The sequence below is a fragment of the Zootermopsis nevadensis genome, unplaced genomic scaffold (assembly GCF_977971745.1).
Source record: "Zootermopsis nevadensis isolate Lab colony 2312 unplaced genomic scaffold, Znev_1.0 Znev_ptg000010l, whole genome shotgun sequence".
In the NCBI taxonomy this organism is placed as follows: domain Eukaryota; kingdom Metazoa; phylum Arthropoda; class Insecta; order Blattodea; family Termopsidae; genus Zootermopsis; species Zootermopsis nevadensis.
This window is the reverse complement of record NW_028259142.1, coordinates 6,576,578-6,603,440: the sequence shown is the minus strand read 5'-3', so window position 1 is coordinate 6,603,440 and position 26,863 is coordinate 6,576,578. Positions and strand designations below refer to the sequence as shown.

The window sequence follows — 26,863 nt, the reverse complement described above, 5'->3', positions numbered from 1 at the left end:
GCGGACATCCAGTTTGTTCTGAGGTTGCAGTATTTTCCCCCTTTGTAAAGAAAATTGCTCGGCGTTTCAGCAAGACTGCTGGGAAAACCAACTTAGATAAATTAAAGATTACTTATGAGACTTCAGTCGACCATCATTATTCAGGAGACGATCGCCAACTTTCCAATAAAAATTCCAGAGTTTCAGAGACCGAAAAGCACAAAATATAAAATCAAAGCTGAAAATAATGTCGACATGTTTTCTTTACAGCAAAGGAATTATTTATTACAAATCCTCTCCTCCAAGAAAGACTTAACTAGGCTTCTTCTAACCTTCAATTCTGAAACGTTTATGGCACTGCATTCGTCGAAAAATACCAGTTCTTGGCCGGACAAATTTATCTTATTTTGCATCATGACAGCATTCGGTAAAGAACTTTTACATTACCCCCACAAGTCTTGGGACATTCACGCACTCGCCTCAATTAGTTCCGTGTGACTTTTCGGGTTCCCAAAACTAAAAATCTCCCTCCTTGCCGAATATGCCGAAGGCATATCGCGACAATGGAATGTGTATGAAGTCAGAAGGCGAATACTTTTAACGTAACCACACACAGTAAAGGTTAGTTACTTGCGTGTACATGTGCCGCCATATTTCTACTTGTGAGCACACAGAAAAAAAAAATAAGTGGTGTCCCTACTTAACCTGTCAAGCGCCAAATTTCACAGTTCGCTAATCATTTCATATACATTTTGCGTGCCCGCCATGTTGTTCAATTTATATATACTCCTGAACCTCAAACGTTCGTGCATTCGGCATTTTGGTGCACTGACGACATAACACACACACAAAAAAAATATCAGTCGTAGTATGACCATCATACGGAATGCCATACTTTATTAATACGTACTACAAGACCGAGAAGATATTGTACGCGCGTTCGCATGAGCGAATAAACGTTTTTGATATGAATAATACAAATAAAACAGTAGCGACTGCGGCGGTCTCTATGAAACAAACAGAAGAGGAGCTAGGTGTCATCAGACTTTGACAGAATCTCCTTATAGTATGGTGCGGACTGGCAACAGGGAACGACGTGAAGGTCACGATGCCTCTGCTGTTGCTGATGCTACTCCACCACGCAGCCGCGGCTTCTCAAGACCCAGCAGCGCCTTCATGGAGCAACTTCAGAGCGGCTGGGAACCAACAGGTGGGGAAACAGTGCAGTCAGTGTCCGCGAAATTTGCTACCGGTACGAAGATTCTGTTCTTCCTGGTTGTAACACCGTGCAGCTTTGTAGGTGGTAACCAGCGATCCAGAGGAACTTATCACCTCCATCTTCAGGGTAGAAGAGGCGATAAGCTCATCCGAAACGTTGGTAACGACCTACAAGGCTTCATAATCCAGGAGACACAATCAATATTTTCACTGTCGTAAAAGTATATCTGACATAGTTCCAATAATTGTGAAATCCTCAAATTTTGCATGTTTGAAAAAGATTAACTTTTATTGTCGTTGAAGAAAAACATATCGAGATGACAGCGAGAATACTGAATTTTCAATTACTGATCCACTGAAAAGATGTGAGGAATTTTGTATGGTGAGAAATTATGTGAACACGGTAGTTTACCTCAACACCAAGCGTGAAGGAAATGTGGAGGTGAGTTCTTAGCCAAAGGCACGTGAGAGCGCAGTCTAATTCTCAAGCAGTCTTTACTCTTCTGTATAAACAACTGGACGGGGTTAGATAAGACGTTTCTGAAGCGGTTGTGAAGAGAGGAAATTTTTTTTTTTTACTAAGCAACAAACGGTGTCATATAGTGTCAAATGAGAAAGACGAAATGGTTACTAATTTCTGTACAATAATTGGTGCCACAACCTAAAATATTTTCAGCGATTACCCAGCATAGCTCAGGCGGTAGAATAACAAGGCTACACCCTATGCACTGGATTGGGGTTCCATTCCCACCATGGGCATAGACGTTTCTCTTCGCCACTGCGTCCAGACCGATTGTGTGGGCCAATCCAATGGCTACCGGGGTAAATCGGAAGGGGCGTGATGCTAACCATCCAATTTCATCATCTGCCTACGACAGGAATGCGTGCAGCACTCTATGCACCTTCATGGCGTGGTGATTAACAACGCACCTGAGACAACTCAAACTTTCCTTTCCTTACACACGCCTTTAGGGGTTGAGGCGAAGGTCGAGAATGAATGTCTAGAACAGGAAGCAGGTATGCCAACCAGTACACCACAAAGTTCATTAAAAACTGAACCTTAATTATGATTAATAAAAAGCGCTAATAAACCGATCACAGTGACCGCGGGGGTACGGGGCTCGGCCTTGATCGTCCGAGCTCTGATATCGTGGATTCGAAGCCCACTCGAGGCAAAGGTTCTAGACAAAACGTCTAACAAGGCACCCAGGAATTGTAGAAGCATAAAACAAATATTGGTTGCTAAGCATCATACAAGATACGGTAAATACCACGGAAAGATGCAATACCGAAATTCAGAAGAATAATACACGGTGTGTTCTGTTGGTTTTCCAATCAGAAATTCGGTCACTCTCACCTCACGTCAGTACCCTCAACTAAATGCTTTGACTACAGTAAATGTCGATCCATTCCCAATTATTTTATTAGCCTCGAATATCATTCAAGGCTAATCGGTGCTGTTGATACAGCCTAGTTAATACGAAACAGACTTTCGGCAACACTGCCTGAAAGCAGTCACAAACGTGCACGATAATAACAATTTCGACCTTTCTAAATTTCGATAGACGACCCTTCGGGTACAGGACAGACAAGGTTGCCTGATAACGAGGTCGAAATATGTGCAAGTTAGTTGGCATACACCAGAGGTCTTCACGGACCCAGGCCATAGCACGAGGACCGGGCATGGACTTGGTAGCTGCTAATGCAGTATCCACCTAGAAATCCACACGGCGTTCCAAACCAGAAGACCAACATCGACACCTTCAACACCGCAAGAACCTCACATCTCACAAGTCTTGAAATGTCTTTTTCCGTTCCGTTAGATGATCCGTGACCCTCAGTTCGTTTTCGTCTTCAAATTGTTAAGCGGGAGTGCCAAAATACACAACACCTTCTTCCAGGGTACAATTTCAGAGGTCCTTGCTGCCTCTGAAACGTCGGTAAACTTCTACCAGACTACACGGCGCAACAGCCCAGAAGACAGCAATCTTCAAACAGCCGTAAAAAGCTCAGATCTTACTTAATCTTAAATATAATCAGCTGTTTGTTGTTCTGCCACACCGAGAACCAATATGTTTGATATTCGGCTGTTTTACACAAGTAACACGTAACCATCCAGTCTTTAATAACTGATTTTATATATATAGAAATAATAACCAGTTTTCTAGCAAATGGCAACGTTTACCTGAGACATTATTTCGCTTATTTAATGAGTTTGTTTATGTTATGCATATTTTGTCTGCTACTAACCCAAAACACCGAAGCAATTGTCAACTAAACTCAAAATGAAAAGCGGGAAATTTTTAAGTACAAATATGCACCAATAAACATCCCAAGTTTTTAAACGTTATTAACGTGTATCACCTACAAATAAAACGATCACCAATCTAGAGGCACATCTGTACAACATTAAGCATCATTCAAATGCATCTCATATTCTGCGTTCATCGTGATTCTGAGTGTAGACTCAATATCAAACCAGTGGAGTTAAACCCGGACACGTCAGGGGCGAATCTTTAGACACACTTCTACCAATCTATTATCCGGATCGAGGTAACGTAAAGCAAAACCTGTCCCTGATAATTAATCACATCATGAAAACATATGGGACAGTGGATGTTCAGCTCCACACGTTCTAAACCTCGCCATCAGATGGCCGTCCCGACCGCTTTAGCCCTGGGGAAACAGCCCCACGTACGCTGGATGGGCCAGAGTGGGTTTGGATGAAGAAAATTCCGCCCTTGCCGGGAATCCAGCCCGGTAGTAGTCTTGTCATTATACTGACTGAACTACATCGTTTCTTATCTTCCGGTTGAAGTTCTTGTACAACTTTGCAGCTCTTCATTTGCTTCTTGACGTGAACACACGTGGTTGGGCATTTATATATAGGTGACTGGCTATACGTGACGTAATAAATAGTCCCTAGTTACAGTATCCATATCTTGATATACTCTGAGGATCTGCATAAAATACAACTGGGTGTGAATTAAACAACACACCCACATTTCTTTCACCAAGAAATTATTTAGATGATGTTCACAACACAGACTGTTTTCGAGTAACACTACGCATGCGCGAACTGTTGGTCTTATGAAAAAGCAATTCATTTCCTCGTTTTCAAGGTCGACGCTTTGCTTTTGAAAAATTATTGTTTAACAATTATTTTGTGAAGCTGTGCCAACAAATACAAAATTACATCACTCACAATCTTGCCAATAAAGTGGTATTCATGGCGGACGGTTTACCAGGTCAACCAACAGTGAAACACTGATATGGCAAGACAATGACGAGGGTAGTGTGGTTGCAAGATGGCTGCCATATCACTGTGAAAACTGAACCCGGTATGTGTGGAGCCACGTTATAAAGGGTTAATTTGGGACACACAACAAACCATTCAAACTTCGTGACGTGTTCTGCATTATTGCACATATCGGCAAACAAAATAACGCAGTTCAGTCTTGAATTGTCGTTTATTTAAAATTAAGCAAATTCCGAAATGTGTACGTCACTCAGACAGATGGTTGTTTTATGTTCAACCAAAGCCTGTCTCTCCTAACACGCCGGTTAACAAGCACCATTCTGCCCATTAGCTGCAGGTTACTAAACAAGAGTGAGTGAACAGCTGATTCCGCTAGCCACTTGGGATTCCAACGTCTCGAAGCGGAAATTCACTGGGCCCGTTACAGTACGCTAATCGCAAAGACCAGAAGAACACGGACAAAAAATTACCTTGTGAGACGTGACAAAGCTTAAACATTAAATATTCAAAATTGAATTTTAAGTTCCTGTATCATAGGCCAACATACGTTTCATAAATGACGTTATATTACAAAACTAAATTAATTACACGGAGTAAAGTCTTGAGAGGGGTCCGCAGTGGCTGCGCGGTCTGAGGCGTGGGCCTTGTGCCGCTGGGACCGTGGGTTCGAATCCCACTCAAGCCATGGATGTTTGTCCGCGTTTTTCTGTGTTGTGCTGTCCTGTGTACAGGTAGAGGCCTTGCGACGGGCCGATCCCTCGTCCAAGGAGTCCTACCAAAATGTCTAATAGTTCAAAGCCAACGAAAGTTGGGACCCGCAGTGCTCAGGCACTTGAAGAATGGGTCGTTCCCAGTATACCAAAGTCTTGAGAAGTTAACAGTACCACCACCCAGTCACGAAATTCCCCGCCTTTAATCAAACCAGAAGGTAAATTATTGAGCCACACACCAGTACCTGTCCTGAGCGCGATTAATCCAATCATATCCTCTAAGCCTACTCCAAGACCAATTTTAATATTATCCTCTGTCTACGCCTGCGTCTTCTGAGTCATCTCTTATCTTCAGGTTATCTGGCCAAACATTTTGGCCATTTCTCATCAATCCCATGCACGCTCCTTAATTTGATCATCGTATGTGGTGAAGAGTACAATATTCTAGTCCTCGAGTTTTATATCGCAAACAGGAAGAGAAACGACTCTAAACTGAATAGTAGTAAGAGGGTCATCACTGCTTAGCATCAAGCCCATACTGAAGTATGTGCAAGACGTTCTACTTATGCTTTATGAAGAAATATAATAACAGCTTCCAGCACTGAAGGCGTGTCACTCTACCAATTGTTCGTCTTGTTTAGGCAGGTTAATTTGTATCTTTACAGTTGGCAAGTCCAATGTTACTTAAGTAGGAGCAACAAGGCGTTCGCATTATTACGGAGCTGATACATTTTTAGACCGAAGGCATTCCAGTGCTGTACACGGAACATATTAAGGGCAATAAATAACAGACGATGTTCTGAAAATTAAGTTTAAGAAAGGAAAGTCTAATAAGTTTACTCAAGTGTGATTTGAGGTTTTCACAGCGGTGAGTATGAAGATTTCTGTCTTCTGGGTTGTTGCGCTGTGTAGTCTGGTCGATGTTTACCAACGTTTCAGAGGTCATACTGCCTCCGTCATCAGAGTATGAAGATTTCTGTCTTCTGGGTTGTTGCGCTGTGTAGTCTGGTCGATGTTTACCAACGTTTCAGAGGTCATACTGCCTCCGTCATCAGAGTATGAAGATTTCTGTCTTCTGGGTTGTTGCGCTGTGTAGTCTGGTCGATGTTTACCAACGTTTCAGAGGTCATACTGCCTCCGTCATCAGAGTATGAAGATTTCTGTCTTCTGGGTTGTTGCGCTGTGTAGTCTGGTCGATGTTTACCAACGTTTCAGAGGTCATACTGCCTCCATCATCAGAGTATGAAGATTTCTGTCTTCTGGGTTGTTGCGCTGTGTAGTCTGGTCGATGTTTACCAACGTTTCAGAGGTCATACTGCCTCCGTCATCAGAGTATGAAGATTTCTGTCTTCTGGGTTGTTGCGCTGTGTAGTCTGGTCGATGTTTACCAACGTTTCAGAGGTCATACTGCCTCCATCATCAGAGTATGAAGATTTCTGTCTTCTGGGTTGTTGCGCTGTGTAGTCTGGTCGATGTTTACCAACGTTTCAGAGGTCATACTGCCTCCGTCATCAGAGTATGAAGATTTCTGTCTTCTGGGTTGTTGCGCTGTGTAGTCTGGTAGATGTTTACCAACGTTTCAGAGGTCATACTGCCTCCGTCATCAGAGTATGAAGATTTCTGTCTTCTGGGTTGTTGCGCTGTGTAGTCTGGTAGAAGTTTACCGACATTTCAGAGGTCATACTGCCTCCGTCATCAGAGTATGAAGATTTCTCTGTCTTCTGGGTTGTTGCGCCGTGTAGTCTGGTAGATGTTAACCAACGTTTCAGAGGCCATACTGCCTCCGTCATCAGAGTATGAAGATTTCTGTCTTCTGGGTTGTTGCACTGTGTAGTCTGGTCAATGTCAACCAACGTTTCAGAGGTCATACTGCCTCCGTCATCAGAGTATGAAGATTTCTCTGTCTTCTGGGTTGTTGCGCCGTGTAGTCTGGTCGATGTTTACCGACGTTTCAGAGGTCATACTGCCTCCGTCATCAGAGTATGAAGATTTCTGTCTTCTGGGTTGTTGCGCTGTGTAGTCTGGTAGAATTTTACCAACGTTTCAGAGGTCATACTGCCTCCGCAACAACCCAGAAGACAGAAATCTTCAAGTTTACTCAAATTTTAAACAAGTCTCTGATTTCAGAACCCAATGATTCAATATTGCAAACACAGACGCGTGAAAGTAGCCCATCTTGAGGCAGTTAAATATAATTCCCATTACCGAAAAATATTTATACTTTAACAGTATCCTCAGGTCTTCCAAGTGTCATTTACGAAGACATATTCACTACAAAATCTAAATGTCTAGCTCACCTTAACTTCTTTGACGTCTATCCTGATAACACCAGGAGAGAAGCATAACTGATTACACCCTTTAACTGTTCCCAAACACCCTGACTGATATTTTCCCTTCTACAGCAGAGCTACTTTCCTTTGTAGAAATTCAACATTCACAGCCCTCTTTGAAAATAAACACAACTTTGAAGGCGATATATTGACGTAAGGGGTTGACATGGCGTCTCTGAGCCAGGAACGTTTGCGGATGGGTCTTAGTTACTCAGGGGATAGTACAGGAGTCCTTGATATCGAGGTCCCTCTACCATACACTTTGGAACACAACTATAATATCTGCACCAAACGTCGCGCTAGAGTACTTCATTACGGAGGTACCATGTTCGATTTTCGGCTCAGGGGTCTGCTGTTTTGAGCGTGTACTATCGTGGGTTTCCTCAGTCCCTACAAACACCGACACAGTGCCTTTGAAGAGGCCATGCACCGTTTTCTCCCAGATCATAATTTTTCATTCGACGTAATATAAAAAGCAGACACACAATGCTGTTGCATAGCTAAACTAAGAAACAACAAATAGATGTATGTTTATTTTGGAGCAGCTTGATCGTGTGATATGTCGGCATTTGAATGAAGTTACAGGCATACCTCGGATATATTGCGGATTCGGTTCCAGACCACGGCAATAAAGCGAGTCACACGATTTTTTTAGTTTCCCAGTGCATATAAAAGTTATGTTTACACTATACTGTAGTCTATTAAGTGTGCATTGCGAGAATTACCAAAATGTGACACAGAGACACGAAGTGAGCACATGCTAATGGAAAAATGGCGCCGATAGACTTGCTCGACGCAGGGTTGCCACAAACCTTCAATTTCTAAAAGAACGCAATATCTGCGAATCGCAATAAAACGAGGTATGCCTGTACTAAAGAAAATCATGAATAAACCTCAGTCAGGACAGCTGGTCTTGAACCCGGGAAAATACGTTTCGGAGAGCGCGCAAAAGATTCTCAATAAGCCCGCGGGGCACAGGACGCACTGAAATAAATGAAAGGAAGATAGATGGAAAGTTGCACCTGAATAATGTCCGTAACTGTTCATTTTTTGGTAAAATCCATGCCATGGAAAACGGTTACCTGTGGCTCTATCAAGTAGCATGCCAATCGTTTACATCTCGCGGTCCATTTATAAAATTGTAATATCAAAACATTTCCTCATCATGACCTTTTCCATTACCGTAATAATGCTACAGCTTAGCTCTATCTAGTGGGCCCATCTGAGTAGGAACCTGAAGACGGAGATAGAGCCCCATCTCCGAAACGTCGTTTTACGTTTTATATTTTACTAGACGATGGATAATATCCAAGAAAATTTTTATTCAAATGACTCTTCACCATCGTCAAGAAGTTTTAGATTTGATATACGCTTTTAAATTGCTTATCTATCTTCAATGTATTGTCGGGATACATAATTTTACGAGTATTACACACCAGAATCTTGTCAAACTTCGTTTCGAGTTCTGACGCTGTTGTAACTTTGACTGACTATGTATGTGCGTGTGTGCTCGGGCTAATCATTCCCTAAGCCAAAGGACGCCTGAATAAGAGATTACGCTTCGCACCGATACAAACAAGAGATAATATCACGATATTTTTGAAAGAATGCTAAGAGATATTCTGGACATAGCTGCATCAAAAACACGGAAAACAAATATATATTTCCCTTCTGACGCTTATTCGGGACGTTATTGAGAAGTATGCCTTTTATGTAACTTAACGTATAATTATATAACATGTTAAAACATATATATGAACAGAAAGAAAGTGTTGAGAATTAGAATTATGTTTTATAGCACAATATGCATGACCTACAATTTATCAATTTTCTCATTCCTATGGAAGTTGTGTATGAATAAGGTCTGATAGTACATGCCGAAACATGTAACCCTCGATATTGACACAGATTATAGTATAGAAGTTGTGTCTGACAACAAAACACAAATATTTTTTTCTGATTGCATACAATATAATGTAAAAATCAACATATTTTAATCTCATGTGACGACAAACACATCTAGCAACATAAAGAAAGTTCATGCCGAACATTAAAGAGCGCTGACTTTCTCCAGCCTCAATTGCTCGCGAAGTCATCTGGCTGATGCTTCAGAACTGGTTAATTAAAAAAACCTATATCGTCGCTAGTGAAAATGTTTGCTGTGGTCTTTCGGTTTTCAACGTCGCGTAGTTCTGTACGCAGTCAGCAACGTTGCTCCTCTATCTTCAGCGCTACACCACAGTCCAAAAGACACTTTTCCATCTCAGTGAAACCCTAAAACCTGAAATATCTCTAGGTTTTGTTGGCAACAGCTTTGAGGAACCAAGATTCCTCGTACGTTACGCACCATATTCCTTAAATCAAGATTTCCAACATTGAGAATATCGCGAGGCGAAACTACACAGCTCGTTGCACAAAATACTTCGTTAGGAATGCCTGATGTATCGCCTAAGGTTACATAACAAGCTCGAAGCAAATGCTTGGGTCAAATTATATGTTCTCCAACTCCGGGGTTGAGAAATCGCCAATGGACCCAGATGATTAAGGTCCATAGTTTTACCTGATGGCGGAAGAGAGGCCAAGACGAAGGAAATTGTCCATAGATATTTATCAGTTTGATCCAATCTGTCATTAAACCAGCCAAATGGGTGTAACCGTTTGTGCAATACTGGTACTGAAGCTTCAGTCCTCCAATGACAAATTCGTATCAGCTGCAATTGCGAGACAGAAACACGCACGCCCATACGCAACCTGCGAACTGCTTCTGCCCCGGGTTCCGAAGAAGGTAGTGTCTCGAGAAATTGTTTATTTTTCCCGACGTGAGGGAGGGATTCCGACTCCCTCAGTGTTCAGCTGAGACGGTAAATGGAGCTACGTAATTCGGAGGAGAATTTAGTTCAGACAGCTCTTTATCTGACACGGAACAACTAAGCTATGCCAGTGAACATCTTAAATAAAACTTCATTGAGATTTTTTCCAGTGTTCCTGTAACTTCGGTACGTGTTTCTGGATCAACCACCCAAGGGACATCAACCTTAGGTCGCGTATAGAAGCAAGTCATCAGATAGTCCTGTTTCGACTCGTGATGACTCAGGTCTCAAGTGTACAAGGACGCGCTTTCTTTTCTTAGTCATCTAAAACCATACGTTATTCAGTATGGGAGACAGGGTCTACTTGGTGCAGTTTTCAGTTTTGATTTTCTTTTACAATTTGTCATCATCACCCCCTACCAAGTTCCGGACAGTTGCTCGAGCCAACTAGTCCTATTGGTCTTGTTTACCTCTTTGAGTAGCAGGTGGCACGCTTGCTGCCTCCGAACAATTTCTACTCAACCCTGATTTATGTCTACTGGAGCCATCTAGTAGAAAATTAGGAAAGACATGGGTGAGAAATAGCCGCTGAATTATGCTTACGAAACATCTCGTATCATGCTCGTAAGGTTCTTTTACATGCCATAAATCTACGACACGGGACCGACGGCTTTATTTCGTGCTACAGATTTTAATCACACTTAAAAATCCATCGACCTCGGCCGGGGTTTAACCCGCAAACCTTGGGCCCAGTTGCAAGAACGCTACTACCCAGAGCGACATTTTTTTACAAATTGTAGAAGCCTATAACTGCAGCAGAAATGAAATGAGAAAGCTATTCATGCTGCATCAGGGCAACGTATGGATGGGAGATTATCTAAACCAAAGGATGACGTGGTAAGTGGGGTCCTTGTGAACATGGTAATACACTTTCGGATTTTAATTTGATTCTCAAGGACTCTGTTGCATGAAGTTTGTTCGATAGAAGATAAATTTCCTCTCATTATAAAACTGGTGTGTGGCCTAAAGCAGTGGTTTAACCTGGGGTACGCGAAGACATTTTAGGGGGTACGTAAAATTTAAAAAAAATATATATATATATATATATATATATATACGATAAACACTGAATAATCAGTAATGTAATTTATTTAAAATGTAGATTATATACTATGTATAACTTGAATTATACACCAACAACTTTGGGGGTATAAAGTTGAAGAGAAATTATATCTGGGGGTACGCGAACAAAAAATGTTTAATACCACTGGCCTAAAGGATGCCTTACGGCATACTGGCCTCTGTGATCAGGCGTACTCCTCCAATTCGCCTGTCAGGTGCATAGGGCAAGGGTGACTACTTCGTGGTAAATTATGCCTAGGATCTGCTGTGGCAATAATTCGAATCTTTACATGTCTAATAAAATTCATTTTAATTTAACGAGGAACTGCGTGAATTGTACAGGCCACCTAGCATAATGAGGATAGTGAAATCTAGGAGGGCCCGATGGGCTAGACATGTAGCGCGCATGGGGGGGGGAGGCAAGGGGTGCATACAGAGGTTTGGTGGGGAATTCTTGTGCAAAACTACCACACAAATTTTCAGTGTAGTCTTTTTGAGGATTTTAATGTCGGCGGCAAAGTTCAGATATCTGGGAATTGCAGTAACAAATCAAACTCGATCTCGCGAACGTGTTTGGATTAAGAATTCTCGTTTACAATGGTTTACGTATATTTAGTTGTTGGAAATCAGACAATAAATTTAATAAACATTAATTTTGATACGTCTCCATCGTCAGGGCTGAAGAACACTGCCGTTAAGAACCTAAAATCTCAAGAGCAGACTTAATTCAGTGGAAGCTTGCAATATTCAATTCAGAATCTTCTGCCTTTCTGTCTTTTCATATACTACATCAACTTTCGGAGAAGCAATTTTCAGATAATGTGAATATTTATCGCTTGTGTCAACCTTAAACCATATACAACGTAAATAATTACTGTGATTAAAAGTTTTAAAGTTGCTTTCTAGCATGTGTGATGTTGCAGAGTCTACAAACTGTACTGATCTCAATTGAAGAAAGACTGCGAGCCCTGGACACTCTGTATTCACCACGATACACACCGCGATGGGAAATCAGTATTGAACAGCAATCCAGGAGGATGGAGACAATTGAGTCACGGTTGGGACGACTGGAAACGCTATTAGAGATACGACTGGATAAGTTATCAGAGGTTATTTATCTTTTCTGTTGTCAGAAATTACTAGCCATTCCTCATCTCACTGCTGTTGCTCCTTAAAACTAAGTATGAGAACTATAAAGGTATATACAACACTATCCACCCATTTCTGTTGAAGCCTTTGTTTCTATAAGCATTTTCAACCATAAATTCTGCTAAGATTATTACATTAGACAGACTTAAAGTAAGATACAGTGATCATATACAGGCTATAAGGAATAACAATGAGAAATATAATTACTCCAAGCACATCCTAAATACGGTGCACTCATATAGTAGCTTAGAAAAGACCTTTGAAGTTCCTAATACCCAACATTAATGAGCATACTTAAATTCACTGAAGAGGTACCATATGTAAAAAAATAAATAATTAAGCTTACTATTTAATTATGCATATGCCGACACATGTAATCCTTTATATGAATTTGTAATGTAATCAGTTCCACTACACACTAGTAGCAACTCTGGTATTTAAACTCCGCTTCCTCTCTCGACTACTCAGCTTCAGTCCATCCAACTGCCTGCCATTCATCTCATATTTTAAATATTTCTATCTGGTGAGGTCACTAATATAGTTTCTTAACTCTCAAACTCTGTGTCCCCCTCCAAAAAAAAGAAGCATAATGTACTGAAAATTACAGTCATGATCCACAATAATTAAAAGTGAAAAGTTAAAATAACAATGATTTTCCAAAGTTTATAATTTAAACTCCAAATATCCTCTTTATGTAAAATTATAAACTGGTTTTTACTGCTGTAACATATAATTGCCACACAACAATCCAAATATACCATGTTTTAAATAATAATAGAAGTGCATGCAAAAAACAAGGCATTCCTCATACTGTGTTACTTATTTTGTATTAGCTAAATATTTTATGTTTTATAATGGCACATCGAATAGGCTACATAGTAAATAGTTTCCAATTAAATTTCATGTCTGCCTGAAAATGGCTATACATGGCTAAAATGTTGCTAAAATGCTTATATTAACTGCATGAATAAGTGCACTGTTTATGATCCGCATGAGAGTGGTATGTCTGACAGAATATTAATACTTAGTTATGTCCAAGTGTGTTATGCTACTTGACCTACCCATCCCAGTGATTTAATCCACATAAAAAGTCAAGCAGAAGGTTTCTTTGTATGAAGATGAAATCTAATCTCAAAGAAAGTTCAGTACACAAAAAGTCAGTATGTGAAATTAAATATTGTACAGATTTCAATAAGATTTATAACTTTTACCTGCAACAAATATTTTATGAAATAGAAGGCAGTTTATAAAAACTGAATAAAATCATTGTCATGGTTCACAAGAAGATACGCTAACCTACAGCAAATGAACATTAAGGAAATGATATACCATGCGCAAAATTTCAAAATGAATTTGTAAAATGTGTTTCACTGTGATACTTTCTTCCTACTAATGCCATATGGTACTGCTCTTCAAGTACTTTAAGTTTGCTACATTAACAAAGGATTTATAAACAAGCTTGGAAAGTGTATTCCATACCAAAATACAAAAAACATCCTCATGCTTTCATTGCAGTGTGCGTTGAGAGGTATTAAATCCGCCACCGACTTTGGCCACCAGATTCCAGCACCACAATATCAATCTTAGAACTTTCCTCTTCCATCAGTGTTACCACCTCTCTTAGGATATTTAAAAGTACGATTTTGAGGTCATGCAGAATAGCACAACCTCCACATCAAATTCCATCCCAATTTATCCAGTGGTTATTGAGTAGAACCAACTAGACGGACAGACAGACAGACACAACAAACCCGTAATGCATTCTTGCTATGCACTTTGTGCAAAGAACACATAAAACCCAGTGAAAGCAACTAATTTTTTAAATAAACCTAACTGAAACAATGAAAATACCTTGACAGCTTCTTTACTAACAAATTCTTTCATTCATTTGCCTCCATTCCTGTGTGGGTTCGTGTGTTTGCATCTTCGTGCTATGTCCACCTGTGTTTCATTGCGCTGCATTCTGTTTTCCACATCTCACGACCTAATTGGCTTAAAGGAACTATCTGAGTCAGGTCTGCCATAATATGGACATTGCTAAAAGCTTTCATATACAAGACTGGCCTGGCTGTGCCGTTGTAGCAGGGGAGGGGGGACCTGTGACAATATTACCAGTTTTGTAAGCGTTAAAACTCAAAATCACTTGAGAAATTACTTTTATGAAATCTTCAATATCTCCATACATTCAGGAATATGATGCCATGAAAATTCAATGTGTAAAACAATTAAATACCTAGTTGGATATGAAAAGATGAATGCAAAGTAACAAAATAGAGATGGACATAGGCCTACATATGGACCCACATAAGAACTGAGACAAAAACAGAATACAAGACAAAAGAGTTTTATAAGATTAATTAAAATTAAGTTTCTGTCTTGTACGCTGGTCATGAGACACAGCAATAATAATCAGTTAAAATTAAATGCCTAGTGACTGTCTCACATATTATTTAGTAATACTGGTATAATTAATACAGATTATATATTTCCTGGAATGAAAGGATATCATTAACTTTGAAAAGTATTCTTCTGTTCAATTTGTATAATTTGACAGTCAATAAGTGCAAGACAACTGAAGGAGGAATTGTCAAAAGATCAAATCAACCGCAAACTTGATTCAACATATGAACGCCTCAACCATCGACTGGGATACCTGGAGGCAAGACTTGACGTGAGCATTGCTAAACTACAGGTGATCAATAAAAATATTATTTTACATTTATATGAGGAGTGTAGGAGGTGAGAAAGAGGAAGAAATGTATATAAATTTATACTGAATGTAATTAATATCTAATATATGGATAGTAGCACAGTTATTGTAGAATGTGATTACAGGAAACAATTTTTGTTTGAAAGATATTAAAGTCCCTGCAGATAACATTAGCAGCTGATGCACATCTAGCAGGACAGTTTTTAACTGAAAGACTCAAATTGAACACAGAAAAGTTTCTCAAATACCATGTAGGAATTCGAAGACCAGCAGCTTCCAGGAAGGAAGGACAGTATTGCAAACCACAGTAAACTTAGATAACAACCAGTGCATTAATGCAATATATAACGTTTGGAGTTTTAAATACTGTATAGCATTAGATTAAATGTAATGGACATGGGGGAGAAAATTATTACAGGAAAGGGTTGCAAACTTCTGCTGGATGATTTCAATTTTTGTTGGCATCAGTTGTTATAATAGAATTCAAAATGACTGAGGTGTACTTCAGCTTTGATCTAAGGTAAATTATAACATACAGGCAGTCAAGATAAGAGAATGAAAAAGTTAAGTGTGAACAAGATCCATCAACTTAATACACTGCAAAAATATGTAGTCAACATGAATGTGGAATTGAAGTAGACTCAAAGGTCTTTAATCGAGTCAGTACAATGTTAGTTTGATAGGTCATCTATACAACAGTTCTTTATTAGTTTCAATATTTATTAAGAATCCACTACACGAGGAAGTCTGTGCAAAATTATTTATAGAAGAAAAGGAAGGGGTCCTTTTGACAAAAAGAAATTTATGAAGAGAGCCCAATATGATGATCATGAAAGCATGTTACAAGATGTGCCATGTCTTAAAGTTTAAGGTGGGCCAACTACAGATAACACTTATCATATCTTAAAAGACACAGTGGGCCTTTAAAGGTTAATTACATCCTAATAGAAAGAATGCAATAAAAAATATGCTGGATGTCCCAACTTTTAAAGGAGCTGACAATGATAATGACTGCAAAATTGGTTGTAAACCTAAGAAAGAGCCTATTGGTAAATAAACAAGCCACATAAAAGTGATATGCAGTAATTTAATCTCAAGAAGTCAAATGACGCAGAAGTTAAGAAAGAGTTTCAGATGAAAATCTCAAACATATTTGCAGCTTTGAAAATCTTGGATGACAACGTTGACATTGACTAGGCTTCGGAAAATATTAGAGAGCACGTCAAAATTTCAGTCAGTGAGTCTAGGTCATGATGAGTTAATGCAGCATAAACCACGGTTTCATGAAGAATCCTCAAAATTATTAGATAAATGGAAGCAAGCTAAAGTGCAGTGGTTGCAGAATCCAAGCCAAATGAAGATAATATGGTCAATGTAAGACATGAAGCTAACAGAACTTTCAGAAACAAAAAGGGAATATCTGAAAGACAAAATCAGTGAGCTTGAAACAAACAGTAAGAACAATAATACTAAGGACCTGTACAAAGGCATAAATTAATGTAATAAGGACTACCAATTCAGACTTAGTAAATGATGAGAATACTTGTCTGATACTTTTCCTATTTAGAATGACCTGAAATCAGCAGATGCTTTATCACCACTACTTTATAACTCTGCTTTGGAATATGCCGTCAGGAAAGTCCAAAAAACAAAAACAAACAGGGACTGAAACTGAATGGGACACATCAGTTTCTGATCTATGCTGACATTAATTTACTGGGTGGAAACATAGATATCATAAAAAGAAACACAGAAGCTCTTTCATGCAAGCGAGAAAGATGGCCTGGAAGTAAATACAAAGAAAACCAAGTACATGTTCATTTCTCATCATCAGACTACAGGACAATGTAGTGTGTTCGCTGAAAAAGTTGAACACAACTGTCACTTCCTAGGTACCAACAGGAACTGCTATTATGCAGGTAAGTTGATTTTATTATTCTATGGAGTGATTCTTCTTCTATGGCTCTCCGGTCAGTATTCGGTCCATGGCCTCATCAATTCTCCTCTTCCATTCAGTCCTATCTCCGCTGCCTTCTTCTGTTAGGTCCGTCTGTCCGAGGCTTTGATTGAGGTTTTGAAACATTTTCCTTTTTACGGTGCAAGGTTGTTAGCCTTGCGACCAACCCCCAACCTGGAGGTATATAGAGTGATACTCAACTTATATCAAGAAAACACTGGAGGGCTTAGTAAGTCATGCAGTTCCAGCTGGGAGCTAGGAAGTGACAGTAGAATTCAACATAATCAGCAAATGCACTGTATAAATTAGCTAATAAATCCATTAAAAATGTGGGAAGTTCAAATATCTAAGAACAACAGTAACAAATCAAAAATGTATTCATGATAAATTAAGAATGAAATTAAATAAGGGAGTGATTTTTTACCATGCAGTTGAGAATCTCATTGTACTGTTTGCTATTTAAGTTGTAAATATTAAAACATAAAAAGCTGTAAGTTTGCCTTTTGTTTTGTATGGGTGTGGAACTCAGTCTCTTACATAAAGGGAAGAATACAGATTGAGGGTGTTTGAAATCAGAATGCTGAAATAAATATTTGGATCGAAAAGGGATGAATGGTGGAGAAAACTGAATAGTGGGGAAGTCCGTAATTTGTATTCTTCATCAAATATTATTAGGATCATCAAATAAAGGATGATGATATGGGCATGGCATGTAGCATGCAAGGGAGATAAATACAAACACAGTTTTGGATGAATAACGTGATTCATATGGCTCAGTACAGGAACTGGTGACAGAATATGTGAACATAGTAATGCGCCTTCCATTAAAGGCAGGGCATTCTTGACTAGCTGAGCGTACACTCGTCTCTGTTCAATGGAGTTAAATAAATACAGTGTTAATTACATGTACCAGCTAACTAAATTTTTCATAATTTCAGTCAACTATTGACACAGGTATAGGCCAAATAGAACGTCTTGAAGCAACTGCAGGACGTCAAAATGACATAGAAGCAGAACTGGCCGATATTGGGACAGGTATTGATGACATTAAGAAACATGTCACAGCATTCGAGGACCAACATAACAGAAATCTGGTAAGAGATACAACACACTGATCCCATTCTCTTACCCATTCACTTGGAAAATCAGTACTACAATAAGCAGCATAAATAGTACCAGTCTGGATAATGTAGCCCATAGATGAGTCAGTATAAATTACAACTAGAGGCCGAGCAAGAAGTGCTGGCACTTGTGCAAAGGACTGATTTTGGTCGTACAAGATGGACCTGTCCGAAGCACATGCTAGGCGGGTGTCAGCTTCAGTTCGTTTGTAGCTCTGGCTGTGTTTAGATCGGTGTGTCACCGCAGCTGAAGCTGTGCGACCCCCACTACTACTGAACTTCCCCTCTCTCTGCTTACATATCACGCATTTAGGTGCCACGACTACTCACGCAATTATTATTTAAATGTAATTCTTTAAGTGCAGGTTTCTTGCATGCAACCTTTTAGTGTCCTGCGGGCGTAGTGTAGAGAAATGCCTAACACTACGCTGCAGGCAAAACTGAAAACAGGTCTTTAAAGTCACTTCTGCCCTTTATTTTTATATTATATTGATGTTATTTCAGGTAAAAATAATAGAAAATGAGAAGCATATGACAGTAGAAATGGGTAATTTAACAGCACTGATGGAAGATCTTCACGTGGAATTCAATAAGACACAAGCAGTGTCTGAAATGAACGATGGTGAGGGAACTGATTTTCAGGAGGCATTGAAGAACAATATGAACCTAATGCTGCACCAAGTAATAAGTAGCATTGACAAAAATGCCAACAACTTCATGACCAAGGTTAAAAAGACCATTACATTCTTCTATTATACTTTAATATCAAGTTCTATTACAGTACTAAAACCAACACATCAGCTACATGAAAATGTAGATATGTGTACACAAGTGGTTTCAGGATGATTTTGTAATACAGACTTCTGTCCCACAAATCTTGCGCTCTTAATGTCTATTTTCGCCAAGAAAGTTTATGATCGCACAATAGATGTAATTTGGTTTGTGGGTTAGTGTGCTGGATTCAAGCCTGAACAATCACAGATTCTAACCCTGCTGCTTGCAACTGTATATACTATTACAGATTGCTGCTGTCTAATAGTCATCATCATTATTATGTCCTGTATATAAAAGTAAGTAAAGTAAATCTGTCCCACTATACGCCATGTAGGCGCTTCGGGGGAGTGGAGGTATAGCTCCTACTCATTCTTGACCTCGGCACTAGATGGGGGTGAGTGGTCAGCATCACACCCCGGCCGTGCTTTACCCCCGGGAAAGGACCCTGGTACCCATTGGATAGGAGGCTGGGTGGGCCCCAGAGCCGGTCTGGACGCAGAGGCTAGAGGAAAAATCCTCTGCTCCCGTCGGGGATCAAAATCCGTTCGTCCAGTCCGTAACCAGTCACTATACCGACTGAGCTACGCCGGCTCACATGTCCTGTCTGAGAAGAACTTATTGCTTCAGCACATATTCTACCCATGTTAAACTTGTTGGATATAACCTCAAACCTTTGTACTGTCACCAGTTTGTAACTGTTAACTTACAAAAAATATCTCACATATAATTTATGTAAATGTGTGGTTACCATATTGTTGTTTTACAAATTACATAAAGACCCATGTAAGTTGCATATTTCCAAACATCTGTCATGACACCCAAATCAGACATTGTGTAAACTGAAACTAGTGTAATTTTGTGTGCCTGCCACAAAAATAGGAAATTTTGTTAAAACTGGTCCCATAAAATTGGACTAAAAATAAACTTCTGCAAAGCACATAATCTAGTTCAATGTAGTAAAATACAGTATAGTTGTCACTGCTGTTTAACTAAGCACCACACCATGCAGATATATGGTGGAATGGAGGTATAGGTTTTCTTGTCCTCAGCACTAGATGGAAGTGAATTATTACATTCATTGCCAAACGACTATACACCTGAAGAAAGAACCTCAGTTCCACATGAGCCCAAAAGCAGTTCTATCAAAAATATCGGTACTGAGTAAACAGTTTATCTAGATCAGTGGTATTCAACCTTTTTTTGTTCGCGTACCCCCAGATATAATTTCTCTTCAACTTTGTACCCCCAAAGTTGATGGTGTATAATTCAAGTTATACATAATATATAATCTACATCTAAAATAAATTAAATAAATTACATTACTGATTATTTAGCGTTTATCATAAAATAATATATACAGGGTATACACAAAAGAATGGTGCAACTGTGACTGGCGACTCATTTTTGGACATGTTGGAAAGCTGGTTGTTACCCCAACTGAATACCAATTATGACGATTACATTCTACAACTGGACGGAGCTCCCCCCCTCCCCCCCATTTTCACAGGAATGTACGAGTGCTTCTCAATCGTGTTTTCCACAGCGCTGGATGGGATGAGTTTGATTACTGTGTGGATGTGTGTCGTGTGACCCAGGGTGCACACATTGAAGGATTGTAATTAACGCATGAGAAACTTGGACAGTTGCCGCTGCTGACGGTGTATGTTGTGCCTGTGTAAGGTGAGAAATAAATTTTTTATTAACTTTGAAACCTCACCATTCTTTTGTGTATACTCTGTATATTTTTAAAGTTTCACGTACCCCCTAAGATGTCTTCGCGTTGAATACCACTGATCTAGATTACTATGTATATTTATATTATGTTGCAGCATATTACAACTTTGCATAAGTTTGTTTATTTACCTATGAATTTATTTACTTTTTAGCTTCAAGGTTTCCATGGCTTTAGTCTATCTTCCCCTCATACAGAACAGGCAGCTTTTGAAATCTCCATGCTGCATGTATGTCTTCATATTTCAACTTCTGCACTGGCTAATTTGTATGAAACCTAGTACGGATGTTATGTTGTGTGTGTGTGGGGGGGGCGAGACACAATCTTGATCCTTTAAATTTCCTACAATCAGTAATAACTACATGGCAGATGTATGTGGTAGAGACACCAGTATCACTTTATTATATAGGGTTATAAAATAATCTATGGTAACAGATATCCAAAAATTATGCACTTTTATCTGTATTTAGCTTAAGTGGATGTGGTAAATCATGCTAGTCAGGATAGGCAGTCTTCAAGGTGAGATTCAGAGGATCACTTCAATATGAAGTATAAGAGTTGTGCTAATTACTATATATATACATTAACCATTGTTTATGCTTGTTAATCAAAGATATATTAGTATCATTAGGGCAGGCAAAACATCACATGATCACAGGCAATTCTAAAACACAATCACAGAACTGTCAGTCCAATAACAGACTTTTCTGAACAGTCATGAATCTTCCAAACACATATATATATATATATAAAAATATAAAGGGAATTTCTGGGTAGCTTAATATCAACAAACTTTTCTAGAAAGATACTCTAACATGGAGGTAGTGTATACTAATGTTCAATCTTAGCCAAAGGGCATCATATGTATACGTTCTGTCTACTGATTAGGCAAACAACATGTACAATGACATGTGGCGGCGCACCCAATTGCTGGAAGGTCTTGTGAAGGACTCCATGTCTCTATCAAATGCTACACGAAGAGAGCTGCAGGATGGAATACGTACCATTGCTGTTCAAATGGGACGACGAGGTCTGATCCAGTCAGACCGAGATAGACAAGAAGGTAAAGGATATAGTACACACATGATTACACAAAACTAGTGCTGATGGTGAGCATGAAGGAAAGATGCTGTGTGAGACAGCCAACTTTCATTACATGTGTTTATGTCTAAAAATATGCAATGAAGTTCTATTCATAGCAGGGCTGTGGTCGGAAGAAATTTTAGGTGGAGTCGGAGTTGATAAAAACGTACCGACTCTGACTTCGATATGAAATCTTAGGAACACTTTTGCTACTGTGTGAGCCGCCGGCAGCCTCACGCTTAGGGAGATTCAATGACGCATTGAGCCACATGGTGTGGGAATAATGCTTTGTAACTTTGGCTCCGGTACCTTCAGAATACAAAGTGTCTACAAATCAACTGATTTCTGCAATAACCATCAGACTTACACTTAAATACAGGTTATAAGTCTAAAAAGTAGGCTGACGATTCACGTGGTGGTGATGAAATCTCTTATGATCCCATTTACCATTTTAGTAGGTTTACCATTATAAATACATATTGAGCTTTTATGAAGGAGTCGGAGGTTTTAGTACTGATTCCACAGCCCTGATTCAGGGGCCTGCAGAGTTCCACAAAATAATCTGTTCAAATATAAGTACGATTTGAGGTTTCATGAATTTGAAAATAGCTGTCCTGCAGCAAGGACTCTGAAATGTTGGTAAACTTCTACCAGACATCATGCTACAACAGAGAAGGCAGCCATCTTACAATTAAAACTAGTTCATAAATAGTATAAAAAACTTCAATTTCATGCACAATGACACTATCTTTCAATTTTAAGTTTTCATAGTAAAAATAGTCCTAGAGATGTGTAGCAAATAGAACACAGCATTGCACTGTTCGTTTGAAAACTTGTGAGGGCCAGGAAATGGCCAATCAAGACTTAGCATGATTTAATTCTATGATCAGGAAAATAAATAATTTCTCAGCAAGAACATTACTTCAACATCTTATAAAATGAAAGTATGATGACCACTGTTCAGTATTCAAAGCTAACAGCATAACAATTACAGCTCTAATAATCTTTGAGTTATGATTACAGGTTCAATGGATATAGCTCTAGATACTCTGGGACTGGTTCAGAGAAGACTAAATGAGCTGGGAAGAAAGTTTGATTCCAGCTTCCAAATGCTAATGCTTGCACAAAATTTATTCCTCGAGAGTTGTCATCGAATTCAGTTGGATGAGCCACAACTGGAAGGTAAACTTACGCAAGTGCTTGAGAGAATACTGGATGCCATCACCAACAGGTAATCATCTGTTTTACTACAATTATCAGTATCTACGTAAATGTATTAATGTTCTACTTCAATGTCAAATATGAAGTTTCCCACATTCTGGTCCACAGTTTGCTCACAAACCATACTACAGTTGATGTAATGTTACTAAAATATCCATGAATCAACCAGCTGTTTAAAAGTGTACTGCATTAAGTCCACCACAAAATAGATAGGTTAATACAGGATGATGGAAATGTCATGCAACCCAATCTGATACACTTTCATATATATCAAAAAATTACAATAATAAAAGTAGTAATGTTTTGTATAAAACATTACAATTATGATTCAAGGAGATGATGAAAATAATTATCAATTTCTGAATGGAACATAGCAAAGAATTGCATGAGTAATAATAAACTCAAAGTGCATTCCACACTTCTGTTAGCCAATATTTTAAAGTATTTTCTATGATATAATTTCTAATCTTTCTTAAATGTTCATTACCTCTATTTCATATATTGTTCTGAAGATTTCTACAGCTTTTTCTATATTTGTTTTACTTTACATTTCATCTTCTGCATTTGTAGGTAACAGTTTACTCTTATTTGGTAAAGTATAATGTGATTTTAAACAGGAGCATCAACACAGATCGTGAGGTACAGATGCTCCATGAAGCACTTAAATCTCACAGCAGTCACCTGACACGAACCCTCAGCCAAGCAACCAACACAATACTGCAAGCTTCTGATCAAAGCAATGAGGACAGAAAACATCTTCAGTTGTCAATAGTTGGTGTCAAAGAGCAACTTCTTGAAAGTAATAAGTATATTGAAGAGGCTATCTCAGACATCAAAGAAGAAGAAGCAGCAAGCACCGAGAAGCTTTACAATATCGCGGCCAGTTTGCAGGTATCATCTAGTGATGGTCTTCATTGTTATTTTCTTTCAAGAGTTACAGACTATTTCACAGGCAGACATGATTTCTGGTATGGTAAACAGAGGGGGAATATCCACATACCTGAATGAAGTTTTCAAGAGAGCAGACCCCAGTCAAATTATTTAACTTTTTTGAGTCATAACTAAAATGGTAAAAGAGACACATTTAGCACTGTAACAATGCAGCCTCTCAGTTCTACAATTTTTACAACAGAATTGTTTAAAAGTTTCATTTAAAATATGTAGCTCAATGTAAGTATTGAATATTGATCAAAGAGCAAAGCACGAATTTAAAAATTGAAGGGGGAACAGAATTAAACCCTGGAGAGGTCAGCTTCTTTTTTCCACTTCATACTTTTCCACCCACTAGGAAAAGTAAATACGGTCTTAACAAATTCACCTTTCTCCTTGCAGGAACTCCAAGAATCAATAGCTGAAATGTCAACCACCAACATTGTAGCCAAAGAAGACAGAGATAAATACAAAGATGATACAGCAGATTGTCCAGACAATGAACAAATAGCAATAGAAATTCTAGCAGAACTGAAAAGGAAAGGTGTTACAGTTAAACATAAAATAACAGATGAAAATATAACAGCTGAGACAATCACAGGCAAAGATACAGAAACAGAAAATGATAACAATTGCTTGCTCAGACCTGAGGATGGATTTGGAGAAGATACCGCTGAAGAAACTGAAGGAAATACAAACAACAGAGAAGTGGAATCAATGTCATTACAGACTTTAAAATCTCTTGAGAATACATCAGAAGAGGAAAATGATGACGATGAAATCTTGGTAGAAGGAGCGAAACATGGTTCATCCACTGCAAACATAAACCAAATCGTGAATTCATCTACATTTCAAAGACAGCATCGTTTTGATTTACAAACAACCAAAAATTCTACTAACGATAGCATTAAACCTGCACAAGTAACTATCCAAATTATACCTCATAATATCAACCTTCAACTGGAGAATGAAGATTATGATAAATTACTTGGACTTGAGTTGCATAATTTTGCTGCTATAATACAGGATTTAGATTCAACAGCAAATCAACAGAGACCTCAACCAACACTATCAATTGTCCATGCAATTGCCTCAAATGATAAAAACAACACAAATGTTGCACAAACAAATATGGGCAAAAAAGATGTCGGTGAAGACTTCCAACAAAATATAAATGCTGCACTGCATGACGAACTGAATTATATTAATGGAACATTTGCATATAATCAATCACAGAATTTAAATTCGGCAAACAATACAGGAATACGTGATATTGGAATCCCAGCTGCAATAAATAATAAAGAAAGTAAGAATTATTCGTCAGATGTTTCACAACTTCCCGAAGCTTCTGCAATATCAGTTTTAATAATTAAGCAACACAAAAATAAAAGTAGTGATGTAAATCATCTGTCCCAAAACATTCTTCTCACCAACCAATCAAGCGATACCTCCAGTCACAATAGCCAAACTTTTAACATCTCTGAGAAACAAAGTCCTACAACTGACAGTACAATATCTGTTACAAACATATCACACACAGCTATAAAAAATATAACACAATCCAATTCAAACTATACATATACCACATCAGAGGTCCAAGTACCAAGTTTTCTCAAAAGACTAATGGAACTCTACACTCATGAAGGAAAGGACAACCGAACTCTTCACAACTTCTGGATAAATTTACTAGCAAGGAAGCAACTTAGCCAAGATGATAAAAATGATACATCAGTGGTAAACAACTTCATTTTTTCTGCACAAAATAACAGTGAAAATCAAGATACTGCAAGGATAAAACATAAACCTTCAACAATATTCAGCATAGATGCCATACAAAACATGATTTCTGCATTGAATGATACTAAAGACAGACATCATGATACTCAACAACAGCTGTACCTTAGTAGACTCCAAGAGCTCGCTACAGAATTGACGAACATGAAAAATGGATCTGCACTTGAAATAATGGATCACTTCAAATTTACAAATATAACAGATGAAATAAAAGGAACCACTTCAGAAGAAGGAAACAGGTAACAACCGAACAGACGAGACAGTTCTAAATAAAGGTTATGTATATGTTATTACTACAAAGGGAGTGAGGTCAAATGCAATGTTTCGGTGATCAAGACACAGAACATTTACCAAAAACTTCCAGCAACTGAATAACAAAGACCAATAGCATCCATCTTTTTACAACATGTCAGAATTTTTATGCAAACGCACATGTATTTTTACGCATTACACCAAGAATGGGAATACTTAAACATAATCTTTAATCCCTTCAACAAACATCATTATGTCCTGCATCACAAAAATGAAAGCTCTAAGGTCATGGAAAAATCATACAACATCGCAACATGAACAGTGGAGCTCAGGAGAGTTGAATGTTTTCTGGAACTTCTCATTTCAACCTGCTGTAACGTCTTCATTTGTAATAAGATCAATAAGATATTTTGATTATTGTATTCTTCATTTCTTCCTTAACCTTTAAAGGCTGAAAGGGATCTATTTGTTCCATACTGCATAAGTGAGGCTGAATGGGATACCTCTGTCCCATTATGTCATGACATTATTAAAGATTTATACACCTTGAAAATATGATACTTTTGTGTATGATGTGATTTTAGGGGATTCTTAGATTATAAGACATTCATCTGTAAGAGTGTAATCCATTTCAATGGGTTTGTTTGCTTATGAAAATCCCTCTTAATCTTGTCAATCTGTCAAAATATTTACAGTTCTCCCCAAGCTGCCA

At 38.6% G+C, this 26,863-nt stretch overlaps 2 protein-coding genes across 6 annotated transcripts in view; one reads left to right on the top strand and one right to left on the bottom strand.

Moving 5' to 3' along the window:
* The window catches only part of LOC110835984 (uncharacterized), a 68,770-nt gene that overhangs the window by 38,922 nt on the left and 2,985 nt on the right, over positions 1–26,863 (bottom strand). The gene's annotated exons all lie outside the window — the stretch shown is intronic.
* On the top strand, positions 1,028–26,573 carry LOC110835983 (uncharacterized). 3 transcript variants are annotated; one of them, XM_022076732.2, is made up of 9 exons: positions 1,028–1,189; positions 12,352–12,537; positions 15,132–15,248; positions 18,183–18,338; positions 18,870–19,091; positions 21,760–21,934; positions 22,978–23,185; positions 23,793–24,066; positions 24,508–26,573. In XM_022076732.2, exons 1-9 carry the CDS (start codon positions 1,088–1,090, stop codon positions 26,140–26,142), a joined length of 3,075 nt encoding a protein of 1,024 aa, XP_021932424.1. In that variant the 5' UTR covers positions 1,028–1,087; the 3' UTR covers positions 26,143–26,573. The 3 variants fall into 3 exon arrangements, with proteins under 3 accessions (XP_021932424.1, XP_021932423.1, XP_021932425.1); XM_022076731.2 differs by having other exon boundaries at positions 15,132–15,269; XM_022076733.2 differs by lacking the exon at positions 1,028–1,189 and adding an exon at positions 1,463–1,639 and having other exon boundaries at positions 15,132–15,269.